This window comes from Triplophysa rosa, linkage group LG18 (genome assembly GCF_024868665.1).
Source record: "Triplophysa rosa linkage group LG18, Trosa_1v2, whole genome shotgun sequence".
In the NCBI taxonomy this organism is placed as follows: Eukaryota; Metazoa; Chordata; class Actinopteri; order Cypriniformes; family Nemacheilidae; genus Triplophysa; species Triplophysa rosa.
In genome coordinates, this window is record NC_079907.1 from 14,091,803 (window position 1) to 14,106,436 (window position 14,634).

At 36.8% G+C, this 14,634-nt stretch overlaps 2 protein-coding genes across 3 annotated transcripts; both read left to right on the forward strand.

Annotated features, from left to right (window-relative positions):
* Positions 1-893: 893 nt before the first annotated feature.
* minpp1b (multiple inositol-polyphosphate phosphatase 1b) lies at positions 894-5,979 on the forward strand. Of its 2 annotated transcripts, none has more exons than XM_057358556.1 (5): positions 894-1,604; positions 2,166-2,360; positions 2,452-2,549; positions 4,808-4,938; positions 5,239-5,979. In XM_057358556.1, exons 1-5 carry the CDS (start codon positions 1,025-1,027, stop codon positions 5,615-5,617), a joined length of 1,383 nt encoding a protein of 460 aa, XP_057214539.1. In that variant the 5' UTR covers positions 894-1,024; the 3' UTR covers positions 5,618-5,979. The 2 variants fall into 2 exon arrangements, with proteins under 2 accessions (XP_057214539.1, XP_057214540.1); XM_057358557.1 differs by having other exon boundaries at positions 894-1,545; positions 2,239-2,360.
* A 647-nt stretch (positions 5,980-6,626) lies between these two features.
* papss2b (3'-phosphoadenosine 5'-phosphosulfate synthase 2b) lies at positions 6,627-14,281 on the forward strand. The gene is made up of 12 exons (XM_057358555.1): positions 6,627-6,775; positions 8,534-8,648; positions 8,743-8,978; positions 9,084-9,222; positions 9,659-9,777; positions 9,870-9,983; positions 10,934-11,045; positions 11,161-11,366; positions 11,476-11,611; positions 11,813-12,081; positions 12,327-12,556; positions 14,126-14,281. The coding sequence occupies exons 1-12, from the start codon at positions 6,749-6,751 to the stop codon at positions 14,265-14,267; spliced, it is 1,845 nt and encodes a 614-aa protein (XP_057214538.1). The 5' UTR covers positions 6,627-6,748; the 3' UTR covers positions 14,268-14,281.
* Positions 14,282-14,634: the final 353 nt, after the last annotated feature.

Below are 14,634 nucleotides of genomic sequence, written 5' to 3' on the forward strand. Positions count from 1 at the left end.
AAAATCCTCACCAACCGCCCTCGAAACATCATTTTAAAACCAAATGAAGATGAAAATTATTTGGGATTAATAATAATTGCTAATCTATCTGTCTGCCTGTCTATGAACTACATTAAACACTTGAAAGTAAATGAAAAGAAATATGTCATGAACAATTTTTGCCATTTTTTAGATGTTTTGGTTTTATATAAAAAAATGTTTGGTTTCTTTTCTTTTCTTCTTATTTTTTATGTTTAGCCTACTATAGCCTCACATTCAACTTTTATTTAAGAACAGAAGTGTAAGACTGGGAATGACAATGACATCTCTTAGTGTCACATTTCAGCTGGAGCTACAAATTCACATCACAGAATCAATATAATCCTCTTAAACATTTACATACACCCAGTACAGATGTGCCATCATTGAACAATTACAATGGTAGTCAAAAATGCCCCAGAATTGTTTGCTTTCCTACATTCTTCAAAATATCTTCTTTTGTGTCAACCGAACAAAGCAATTCCTACTATGGTAGTCAAAGGTGACTGTTTGGTTACAAGCATTCTTCCAAATATTTTTCTCTGTGTTCATCAGAACAAAGACGTTTATACAGATTTGGAACAATTTGCGGGTGAGTAAATGAAAACAGTTTTTATTGTTGGGTGAACTGTCCCTTTAAACTTGAGAATACGTGTAAATTGCTGTAAAATGATGCGCACCACTGCCATCTAGAGGACTGAGGCGCTAAATAAGAAAATTATTATTTTGCCATTGAGTTTTAGGTTATAGTTTTACGGATGAATGTTGTATTGTGCTTCACCACATTTGCTACTTAAATTAAACAATAAGCATATGTATTCGGAATAGCATAAGATTTCGTGACGTATCTGGACCAGCCTGCCAGTCATATTTTGACCCGGAAGGTTTTCTGTTTTGAGGCGTGCTTGTACGCAAATCATGTTGAACAACGCACGCAGTTGAACAACTTAGCGCAGGTATTTTCGATAAAACGGGTATTGCACAGCCCAACAAAGGGCTAAACGAAATGAAATCCGATTGCTTTCTCGTAAACTTTACTGTCGTTTTTCTAAGCATCACTATGGTTCGTTTGTCTTTCTCTATACTCGCGCGACCATCGATGCCGGCAATTGCACATTACTTCGGGACAAAAGGCAGATACGAGGAAGTAAATCCACATCTTTTAAATGACATTTTGTTTGTAAACACCTCAATGGTTGCCCCACCGTCTCCAAGCTGTAATGCTATTCATCTGGTGTGCGTGATACGACATGGAACACGTTATCCGACGACCAAAAACGTGAAGAAGCTCGCGCGCCTGTTTGATCTGGTGGTATCCGAGGCGTCGGGGTCAGCGCCGTGGCTCAATGACATTAAAAACAAATGGAAGATGTGGTACACTGAAGACATGGACGGCAAGCTGGTGGAGAAAGGTCGGGATGACCACAGGCATTTGGCCATGCGATTGGCGAAGTCATTCCCGACTTTGATTTCAGAGGAAAGTCTCAGTGGCAACCGCATTGACTTTATCACCAGCTCCAAACACCGGTGTGTTGACAGTATCAAAGCTTTCCAGGAGGGTCTGCACAAACTCTGGGATGTGCAGGGTAGGGACAATAGTGTCATTTTTATTTATACATGATATAATTATTTATTAGTTAGACTGCCCATGGCATGGGTATAAAATTTGTCAATACTTTTGGATACCTCACAAAATCTCATTTTTAGTAAGAGATCTTACAGATGCAACACAGATGTGTTGAGTTACAAGCATATTAGGCTAAGTTTTTTTTATTTTGGTTTAAATATCTTTGGATTCCCAACTATCCATCCCTATTATCACTTCTTACCTGCCTAAGTTGCATTGAGGTCCCTTATCGCTCGGTCTACATTAACCTAAACAAATCCCCCATGTTGAGCCTTCAAGCCACCAAACACAAGATTCCCTTATCAGTCAGGGTAACATCCCGTTCCCTCTTTTCTTTATTCTCCCCTGACAATCAGTATACAATAAAATGAGAGTTGTGGTGTGATATAATTATTTGTGTCTCTTTTGGCAAATCTGCCATAACTTCTTACTCCACACCCACTCTGTGAAATTCAGTGGTTTAACCTTATTAGCCTTTGGGAAATGTCTTGTAATCTCACTTTAATTCCTGTCTTTCTAGATATGGATTACAAACATTATGTGGATGACTCACTCATGAGATTCTTTGATCATTGTGAGCGATTTGTTAACAGTGTTGAGAACAACAAAACAGCTTTGAATGAGGTTCATCGTTTTAAGTCCTCAAGAGAGATGGATGCAGTGCGGAGGAAGATTGCCAACCGGCTTCAGATTCCATATAATCAGTTCACCCCTGGTAATTTTTTTATAGTTAACAGTTTAAAATGACTGTTCATAATAGTAAATATCAATTCTTTTTTCTAATTTTGTTTTTGTTTAATTGCAAGATATGGCAGAGGCTGCTTACTTTTTGTGCTCCTATGAGTTTGCCATCAAGTCTGAGATCTCCCCCTGGTGTAATCTGTTGGATGAGTCAGATGCTCAAGTACGTGTTCGTTTTAAATGGGCAATTGCTTGTTTTAGTGGATTCCAGCAATTCATTATATGTGGAATTTAAAAGATATTTCAATAGGTTGGTTCTAGGGGTGAGGGAAAAAATGGATATGGCGATTTATCGCGACATTTCAGCCCGCGAGACGTTATCAATACTCTGGCACAAAGTATTTTTTCAAATATAAAATATCTAAATTCATACTGTGTTTACCAGAACGGCAGTACCCACATACTTCTTGTGGTGACGCTCCCAGATTACGGATGGTCAGATGAACGGAAATTGTAATTCACAGTGGAGAAGAAATACGAGCATAATCGCTGACCAACAACAAATTAGAGATGCGCCAGAGTGTTTTAAATCAAAAGTTTGGGCGCACTTTGGATTTCGTAGTGAATGTAAATAAGTATACGTGGGTTAACTCTGCGCTCTGCAGGTTGGGAATACTCTTTTCACCTTCTTTCAGTCTGTAGTTTCGTGATTTGCTCCAGTCCGGCGCTTTCTCTCTCACCAGCAGTGCTCGTGCAGGGGTGACGCTAGAATAAACAAACCTAAAGACAGAGAGTCGCAACACACTAAAAATGCTCATCTAATAGATCCCTTTTTCCCTTCATTTACAGATGTCGTGGTGTATTTTTATAGAATCGCCAAGAGATATATCGATTATCGCAGAATCGGTGCATTGTGATATTATCGGTATCGTGAGCCCTGTATCGCGTATTGAATCGTATCGGGAGGTACCCTGCGATTCCCATCCCTAGTTGGTTCCATTGCATATAACTATGGAGGACTAAACCTGCAAAAATTATAAATAAATTAATGTATAAATAAATAAATATATAAACGAATAAATGTAATAATATGAAAATAAATAAAGGAATGAATGGTTTGATAAAACAAAATAATTCGTTTTAGCTATTATTGATCTTAGCTTTAACTTTTCTTTTCATTTTTTAAATTGATTTATTATTTTTGTGTCCATTTTTTAATTATTTTTAATTATTATTTATTTTTAGATTATTTTATTTATAATTTCCTTTTATTTTTACATTTATTTATTTATAAGTTTATTTATTTTTATATTTATTTATTATCGCATGTATTTATTTCCACTTTTATTTATTTATTCTTGAATTTATTCTTACTTTTCTGTGTCTTGTATGATAATTAGATGGGTTGGTCTTGCCTACTATTGGTTCAGCGTAGATTGAAGCGTTTGATCGATTACTCTTGATTTGTTTTGGACTAACGTCACGTCACTCACTGATCGTTTGCTTCGTGTATAACGTTAAGTAACTATGGCGGGCGCACAATTAGCTAGAGAGTTACAGCATTTAGCCAATGAAGTCGATAACCATGCATCAAATGACTATGTGTCATTTATCTCGCCGTCAATCTGTAATAAAACATCAATAAGCGCACCTAATCTAAATGACACACAGTCATTTGATGCATGGTTATTGACTTCATTGGCTAAATGCTGTAACTCTCTAGCTAATTGTGCGCCCGCCATAGTTACTTAACGTTATACACGAAGCAAACGATCAGTGAGTGACGTGACGTTAGTCCAAAACAAGTCAAGAGTAATCGATCAAACGCTTCAATCTACGCTGAACCAATAGTAGTCAAGACCAACCCATCTAATTATCATACAAGACACAGAAAAGTAAGAATAAATTCAAGAATAAATAAATAAAAGTGGAAATAAATACATGCGATAATAAATAAATATAAAAATAAATAAACGTATAAATAAATAAATGTAAAAATAAAAGGAAATGATAAATAAAATAATCTAAAAATAAAAAAAATAATAATTAAAAATAATTAAAAATGGACACAAAAAATAATAAATCAATTTAAAAAATGAAAAGAAAAGTTAAAGCTAAGATCAATAATAGCTAAAAACGAATTATTTTGTTTTATCAAACCATTCATTCCTTTATTTATTTTCATATTATTACATTTATTCGTTTATATATTTATTTATTTATACATTTATTTATTTATAATTTTTGCAGGTTTAGTCCTCTATAACTGACATACAATGCTGCATTCATTACCTCTTTGCTATTGCAGCAATTACACAACCAGTGCATTGTTGAGAACAAAGAAAATTTGAGATTAGTTTATAATGAGTTTAACACTTCTGCATGATAGTGTTATATATTGAGCGTGGTGTAAATATTGAGTTTCTCCTGAGATTCATAATTGGACTTAACAGTGAAAATGAGTAACACTTTTTCTCTTAGGTCCTGGAGTATAAAAGCGAATTGAAACAGTACTGGAAGAGGGGATATGGACATGACATCAACCGTAAATCCAGCTGCCCTCTGTTTCATGATATTTTCAAGCGTCTTAATAAAGCTGCTTATGACTACAGGTTAGAAGACTGAGAAGTGGTTGGATTCCTTTGTTTACAGAAATACGTTTCAATGTGTATTTCTTTCTTAAAAAAGAAATGCAAAAGGTGCTTAAGTATTTAATGATACAGTATGCTTTTACTCTGAATTTCTCTGACAGTGATTTTGTATCCATTCAGCATGCATAAATATTTCCTCAGTGCATTAAAGATTACACATTGGCGTTTTTTTTACTTTTCTACTTTTGGTTTTGGTCTATACATGCAACGTGATTAAATTATATTCACATATTTTTTGTAATGTCTTCTGTATTCTGCCAGATTTGGGGAAGTAGTAAAAACTGCCACAATCCAGGTCGGCCATGGCGAGACTCTGCTTCCTCTTCTCTCTCTAATGGGCTTCTTCAAGGATGAAAAGCCATTGACAGCAGAGAACTTCTCACAGCAGCACAACCGCAAATTTCGCACCGGTCAGATTGTACCTTACGCAGCAAACTTAGTCTTTGTCCTGTATGAATGCAGCGATGGACTCAGAGTGCAGTTATTTCATAATGAGAAGCCCGTTCCATTTCCCAACATGAACCAGTTTGCTCCAATGTTTGAAATGGTCAGAAAGCATTACTCAAAGCTCCTTCAAGGTTGTGATTTTAAAAAAGAATGTGACATGCCTCAGAAAAACCTCAGGAACACTGAACTGTAAGTCAGGTTATAAAATAGTGAATTTAAGGGATCTTGCAATATAGTATGTAAAATATGTGGGGTGTTTTTTGGACGACTTTATATTTAAATTGTCACTTTGTTTTTCTTCAGAAATATTGTTTTTCACACCGTGATTTAAAATTCTAGATGTAATTTATTTTACAGGTTACCAAATGTCTTTGTGGTGAATGGGATATTTTTAATATTTGTGCTTTGAAAATTGTTATAGGTTTTGTTACTTTATTATGTTATGTTTATTTGCCAAAGAGAAATGGGGTTTTAAGGTACCAAATATGTTAATTTTTATTAATAAAAACATTATTTCTATACATCTGCGCATTATCCAAATAAACTTTTTTTCTGCAACCAAAAGGTATTCTATGTTTTTTATTAAATCATTATTTATTATATTATATTTCAAAGTTGTTTACAATCTAGACAGATCTAGACCAGAATGCGGAGGATTTTCAATGGAGGTTCATTAATGTGCTATGGACAGTAAACGGGGTCCGAGAAATTACTGCAGGGAGTCAGTGGGTCAATGTTATTGAAACGTATTGAACATTTGATTTATCTTTTATGTCATTAATATGAATGATATTATTAAAAGTTATTATACAACAAAACCTAGCATTTTATACAGTGCCAACAACAAAACAGTCTTATCTTTGGGTCTCTGGAGTCTGAGGGAGGTTCCTCGGCTTAAAAAGATTATATTTTGTGCTATGGATTAAAAATGTCTCATAAAATGTCCACACAAATGACAAGGTAACTATATCATATATATTAATACATTGAAGTAGGAACGAAAATAGAGCATCGAACGTACTGTTTTTCCCATATTTGCATATATCTGACTTGTATGCTAATAGGTATACTTTGTTTATTATGGTATATGTCTCCTTTTTAGAAAGAAATACTATACCCATCACATTCAACTTGAACCAAAAGTCGAGAGAGTGAGGTGGGTGTCGTGATTGGTGACGTGATTTCTGGGGGAGGAGGAGGATTTCAGGAAGAGCGCTGAGTGCTACGTGTCCAGTTTAACGGAACGAACACAAACTTTACTAACTTTTAATCTGTGTAAATCTCCAAAGGATTGGATCGTTGGAAAGAGTTGCTGTGAGGCAGTATGGCGGAGTTGAAAAAGCAGAAAACGGTACGTTTGCGCAGATCGACATTATCTTGCTTGGTTTTCTTCTCGCTTAACTTTTAAATGTTTCCACGAAATGTCACTGGGCTTTAACGAATTGTAACAATCGTTTGTTAGAAGTAATGTCAGAATGGGCATGTAGATCACGCACTTCTCTTTAAATTTTGCGCAAGCTTTCCATTCAACAGTAGCTAAAGAAGTCAGTGCAGTAAATCAACAAATCAAAGTTAGCAGAGTAAATATGAAGCGACTGTACCGTAAATAAGAAAGTGTTTATGCGGTTCGATTTATGTTTTTGAAAGCTAACTGAATTAAAACAATGATGCTTAAGTGATGGGAGGATGTGTGATTCAGGTTTACCCTTGTCATCACCTTGTCTAGACTCAACGTCCAATGTATGGCTGGTGTTTAAAACAGTTGCTAACTATTTGAATCTGTTTTCTGATCATTTGTGCACACATAAATGCAATTTAAGATTGCCATATGCAGTTTAGTTGCTTATGAAGGCAGCATTTTCTAATTTCGACAAAAAAACCCTAGGTTAAGTAAACCAAGCTGGGATTTCCTGTGTGTCTGGGGCTGCTGAGAAGGGAGCAGTGTGAGAGCTGAATGGCCCTGTTCCAGCTTCAGCTGGCCACCTCTCCATGGGCCTTTATGAATGGCTGTGTTTGTTTCAGCAGTCCTCACTTAAAAGCTGATCCCTCCTCAACACTGATGACAGGGCCAGATACACGGGAATATAATACACAAGAAGAGAATTGTGCAAATCGAACCATTCCAAAGAAAAGGAGGTTTTGTGTGTTATTTGGTAACATCCCTTTCGAGTCATCTCTCGAATGCAGCTCTGAGAGGCTTTTTCATGAAATAAAATTCTGAGTCAGACTCATTGTCCCCGTGAAATTACATTTTAAGCATTGAGCTGACACTTTTATCCAAAGAGACTTACACTTTAACAATGTTGTAGAGACACAACAACAACAAAACATTATCATCAAAAATAATTATTTGCACCAATATTGTTGATGACATATAATCATAATGAAATGGAAAAGTAAGTTGTTCCAACTAGCTTTTTCACATTATTTTTTATTTTGATTCAATTGGGGACATTAGTTAAACAAAACTACCAACAATGATTGAATTGACACAAAATATTTGATGTAATTATCAACATTATAAAAGTGAATATTTTGTCAAAAATGTACTCGCCCTCTTGTCATTGACTTTCTTTGTTCTGCAGAACACAAAAGAAGATTGAAAAATGTTGGTAAATGAAAACCATTGCCCCCCCCCATTGACTTACATTGGTTTTGTGTCCATACAATAGAAGTCAATGGGGACCAACAATTTTTTGTTACCAACATTCTTCAAAATATCTTCTTTTTTGTTTTGCAGAAGAAAGAAGGTCATACAGATTTAAATGATGACAGATTTTTTGTTTTGGGGTGAACTACCCCTGAAGACAGCACAACTCATCAAATAGAGTTTGACACTTTAAAGCTTTATTTAAAACAATGAATTCCAGTTTTTACTTGTGGACTGCATTACACAGTCAAAACATTGAAGTGATTCCCCTGAAGTCCCCATAAGACCCTTATATGTGATATTTGATGTATTATGTCCTTATCTCTTGTTATTTTAACCTTGACTGATAAGAATATGGCGTACCTATAGGCTCTGATTGCACAACTTGTTCTTCTGCGCATGCTTGCTTTCTTCTTATCACGTATTTTTTGTTTGTACACATTTTTCCTTTGTTTGTAGGACCTGCAGAGAGCGACCAATGTTGTGTACCAGGCTCACCATGTTAGCAGAAGCAAGCGTGGCCAAGTGGTCGGGACCAGAGGTGGTTTCCGTGGCTGTACTGTTTGGCTTACGGGTGAGAATTTCTTGCAGTCAGTCTTTTATAAGCAAATGACATAAAAACATTTGGTAAATTCATTGTAGTTTATAATGATGCTGCTGGCCTACAGGACTGTCTGGTGCAGGAAAGACTACTATTGGATTCGCTTTGGAGGAATATCTGGTTTCTCATGCTATTCCTTGCTATTCGCTCGATGGCGACAACATTCGTCACGGCTTAAATAAGAACTTGGGCTTCACAGCAGCAGACAGGGAAGAGAATGTCAGACGTATCGCAGAGGTGGCTAAACTGTTTGCGGATGCTGGTTTGGTTTGCATCACTAGTTTCATTTCGCCGTTTACTAAGGTATGAGGACATTGTAGATGTCAGACATTTCTGAATTTTCCAAGGTCATCTGAAACCGGATGTGCTGAGATGATGGTTTTACGTGTGCATTCGTACTTACAATAGGATCGAAACGAAGCCAGGAAGATCCATGAGAGTGCAGGTCTGCCTTTCTTTGAGGTGTTTATAAATGCCCCGCTGGAGGTGTGTGAGAGCAGAGATGTGAAAGGACTTTATAAAAAGGCCCGTGCTGGAGAAATTAAAGGTAATTTTTATATGGGACCAGTGGGACTTAATTTGTCAAAGATTTGCAGTGCGTATGACTGTATATGAAACACAAAAGAAAATATTTTGAAAACATTTCTCTGTGGTTTTATGTCCATTCAATGGAAGTCAATGGGGGTCAGTGTTGTTTGGTTCCCAACATTCTTCAAAATATCTTCTTTTGTGTTCTGCAGAAGAAAGTCATACAGGTTTAGAATAACACGAGAGTGCGTAAATGATTATTTTTTGGGGGGGGTGAACTGTCCCTGTAAGTATTGTTAGATTCAGTGCAGTCATAATCATTTGCAGCAATGTGATTTACATAAACACGTAGACAGTTAGAGTTTATGATTTATAACTATAATCATTTAAAGTGAGTATCATGAAAACTAGAAAATTCTAGAAGCATTTTAACTGCTGTGTTTTATATCACACAGGTTTTACAGGAATAGACTCTGACTATGAGAAACCCGAATCTTCAGAGCTCGTGTTGAAAACAGGAGAGATCACTGTTAATGACTGTATTCAGCAGTTAGTAGATCTCTTGAAGGAACAGGTGGGCCGGTGTTTCATTTCTATACGATCGTGCCAGAAAGACTCCAAATTTGTGAAATGACCAGTTCTGACCAGATGACTCTCTTCTTACAGGGTATTGTGCCCACCAGTGTGAATGAGGAGGTGAATGAGCTCTTTGTTCCTGAAAACAAGCTGGACTTGGTACTGAGTGATGCCAACATACTCCCCACTGTAACCATCACAGAGGTAATGCAGTACTGATGTGGAAATCAACCGTCTGCACGTTACACCACAAACGTTTCATCACAGTTCAGTTAACTGAAAGCTTTGCATGGTTACTTCATTTTAAGAGGCAGAAATCAACTGCATAGTTTACATTCCTGCAGTTATGTTAAAAAAACAATAACAATTGTTCAGACTATTGAAATCCAAGTTATTCTTTTCCGTCATATTTTTATCATTAAAGTAACCGTTTATGCAATAATGAATATTCTTTCACATTTGCTTATCCATATACCATAAAATGCTGTCATTTCATCTTATCAAGCAGGACTCAAAATCCTCCAAAAAGCACATATATCAATCATAAGTAATCCAAACTCCAAACCAAAATAACCACTAAATTCTAATGTGGATAATTTGATATATCATTGCATATGTCTCATTGCATGTTTACCTCATTTGTAAGTCGCTTTGGATAAAGCGTCTGCTATATGACTAAATGTAAATGTCTCTTCGCAAAATACTGTATCCTATGAAAGCTAGGGATGAGACGCACAAGCACCAATGAAATTTGAAATTATAACCTTGTCACCATATTTAAATGTAGTGCTCGAAGGTTCTTGTTTTGGTTTCAAAATAATAAATGTTTTCTCTCACCTATTGTTTCGCCTCAGAACATATTCACTGGATGGAACTTGAGATGCTTAAATTGCCCTAAGTTCCCTCAATGTATGTAATAAATGAATACACACTGTAAATAAATAAAGAACTCAATAGATTCATTTGGATTACTTTGGTGATAGATGTATGTGCTCTTTGGAGCATGTTAAGTACAGTACTGTATAAGAAGATAAAATGACAGCATTTTGAAGAAGCATCTGAGGTGACATGATGATGAATAAATTATGAGAGAATCTTTAGTTTTTCGGGGTGAATTATTCCATTAACATCAAGCTCTGTTTGTGGTCCTGTAGCTGGATTTGCAGTGGGTGCAGGTTCTATCTGAGGGATGGGCGACTCCACTGAGAGGTTTCATGAGAGAGAGAGAATATCTTCAAGTCTTACACTTTGGAACTTTGCTTGATGGTAAGGACACTTCCAAACTACCAGCCACCATAACAGAATTTCTCGGCATGAAGTCCTCTTTACATTTATCCATTTCAGAAGTTGTAGCTTCAGCTTAAGGAATAACTGTGTTTAGGTGGGACCATAAATATGTCCGTGCCCATCGTGCTGCCCGTATCCAAGGACGACAAGGAGAGATTGGACGGCTCTGCTGCTTTTGCCTTGGAGTTCAAAGGTCGTAAAGTCGCGATCATGCGCAACCCTGAGTTTTATGAGCACCGCAAGGAAGAGAGATGCGCCAGGCAGTGGGGGACGACATGCCCCAAACATCCCTACATTAAGGTAAGTGCGCATCTCTCTGTGTGCTTTTATTAATACACGTCTTTTTTATGTTTTACATGCTAGACTCAATTAGATTATTATTACATGATATTTTATCTGATTTGTGTAGATGGTAATGGAGAGTGGTGATTGGCTGGCCGGTGGAGATTTGGAGGTGTTTGAGCGAATTAGGTGGAATGATGGTCTCGACCATTACCGTCTCACTCCGCGAGAGCTACGACAGAAATGTAAAGAAATGAGAGCAGGTAAAAAATAAAATATTGAGCTATAACTTTAAACATGGAGAAGAGCTAATATAACGTCATAATGAGAGTAGTTCGAAACATTTTATCTTATTTTTTGTCATTTACATGTTTAGGTTTAGGTTAACTGTAAGTTATTTTACAATTCTTGTTTAAGCCTTTTAGTTGTAGCGGACATAATACATATATGTCCCTTTCCTGCAGATGCAGTCTTCGCCTTCCAGCTCCGCAATCCTGTTCACAACGGCCACGCGCTCCTGATGCAAGACACAAAGCGACGTCTGCTAGCACGAGGGTATAAGAAGCCCGTGCTGTTGCTACATCCTCTGGGCGGCTGGACCAAAGAGGATGATGTACCTCTGGACTGGCGCATGAGGCAGCACGCTGCTGTGCTGGAGGAAGGGGTTCTGGATTCAGCAAACACCATTGTGGCCATTTTCCCCTCACCTATGATGTACGCGGGGCCTACAGAGGTCAGACTCTTTCTTAACATGTTACACTGAACGAAACAAATGAAGGACCATGTAGTAAAGGAAATGTGTTCTTAAAGGGGAAGTGCTTCTGCTTTTGCAACTAAGCAGAGGCCCCCGAAGGCTATGCATTATATCTTGTGAAAAAGGAATAATTCATGAGTGTTTTTTTTGCGAACAATTTTCTTTTGTGATGATCGTATATTCTGTCTTTTGTGATTTTTATTAAGTATTGCATGTCTTTACAGGTACAATGGCATTGCAGGGCTCGTATGATTGCTGGGGCTAACTTTTACATCGTAGGACGTGACCCAGCAGGTATGCCTCATCCAGAGAAAAAGCAGGACTTGTATGAGCCCACACACGGTGGAAAAGTGCTGACCATGGCACCTGGCCTCACTTCTCTGGAGATCATTCCCTTCAGAGTTGCCGTATACAGTAAAGTTAAGAAGGCCATGGACTTCTACGACAAGGAAAGGTGTGACTATATTTTAGTAGGCACTAATTCAAATACAGTTAGGGCCATAAATATTTGGACAGAGGCACATTTTTTGTTATTTTAGCTGTGTATGAATATGTTTTCGAGTTACAGTTTTATAATAGATATTGTCTTAAAGTGCACACTTTCAGCTTTATTTAGAGTGTATTCACATCCAGATTAGCTGAAGGATTTAGGAATTACAGCTCTTTAATATGAAGCTCCCCCTTTTTCAAGGGACCAAAAGTAATTGGACAGTTGAATAAAAAGCTGTTTTATTCACAGGTATGGGCTTTTCCTTAAATAATTTTGTCATAAATGAAGCATTTAATAGCGGCCAAATCAACAATTTGGTACATTCTAAGAAAATAACAACACACCGCTGAGCTCAGTAACAAAACAATTGTGGGCGTTCATATGAGATAAAAGTGGTGGATGATGACATTATCCTCTCCATGATAAAGAAAAACACATTCACAACGTCCAGACAAGTGAAGAACACTCTCCAAGAGGTAAATATGTCAATGTTTGTCAATCAAAACAATAAAGAGAATACAAGGAAAAAATAGAGAGGGTTCACAACAAGGTGCAAAAGCCTCAAGAATAGGATGGGTAGATTAGACTTCTGAAATAGCCGAACAAGCTCTAGAAAGCATTTTTTTGGAGAGATCAAATTAATTTCAGCCTGCATAAGACTAAAAAGAATAAAAGATATGGAGAAGGCTTGGAATATCTCATGATATGAGCATACAACATCTTCAGTAAAATAGTGTTCAGGCAGTGTGATTCCATTTCCATGCATGACGTCCTCAGGCACTGGGTCACTGGTGTTTTTTTGGTGATGTAACAGAAGACAGACGCATCCGTATTAATTCTTCACTTGTCTGGAAGTTGTGAAGATGTTTTTCTTTATCATGGAGAGGATAATGTCATCATCCACCACTTTCTCATATGGACGCCTAGGATTGTTTTGTTACTGAGCTCAGTGGTGTGTTTTTTTCCCCCAAAATGTTCCAGATTGTTGATTTGGCCGCTCTTAATGTTCCTGGCATCTTTCTGACGGATGTGTAGTGTTTTTAAAATCTAACTATGGTCTGTTTCACTTGCATGGTGATCTCCCTGAACCCCATGATGTGGGTTCACAGCAACAGCTTCCAAATGCAAACACCACATGTAGAATCAACTCCAGACCTTTAACATGCTTCATTTATGAAGAAATTATTTAAGGAAAAGCCCATACATGTGAATAAAACAGCTTTTTATTCAACTGTCCAATTACTTTTGGTCCCTTGAAGAAGGGGGGCGCTTCATATTAAAGAGCTGTAATTCCTAAATCCTTCAGTTAATCTGGATGTGAATACACTCTAAATAAAGCTGAGAGTGTGCACTTTAAGACAATATCTATTATAAAACTGTAACTCGAATACACTTTCATACACAGTTAAAACAACAAAAAATGTGCTTCTGTCCAAATATTTATGGCCCTAACTGTATATTTATTTATTGTATATCTAATATTTTAATGTTCTTTGAGAAAAAAGCAACTCGGTGAGTGTTTTTTTTTTTTAGACACAATGAATTTGAGTTCATCTCAGGAACCAAGATGCGGAGCCTCGCCCGCAGCGATGAGAACCCCCCAGATGGTTTCATGGCTCTCAAAGCATGGAAAGTCCTTGCTGAGTATTATGGCTCTTTGAAAAAGGACCAGTGAACAGTAGTGTGAATTACACAAGATCTATATCATCTATTTCTGTAGGATTTAGTTATAGAAATAGGTTTATAGAGCAATACATCATATATACTACAAACCTGCAGTGTAAAGACTGTATAACATCTTTATTACTCATGTACAACATTTTATGTATATTTATCTTTTGAAATGACCTAGTAGTATCATATGGTACTTTTGTTCCCAATATCCCCTTGGGATCCAAAATTCCATTCACATTAGAATTTCTGCCTTTATTATAGACTTGTGCCCAGTCAAGCAAACCTAAATACCTCAACTGTATTTGATCATAAGTATTTCTTGATATTGACAGTATACAATTCACAGCTGTGAATTCCCTAGTCTTTTT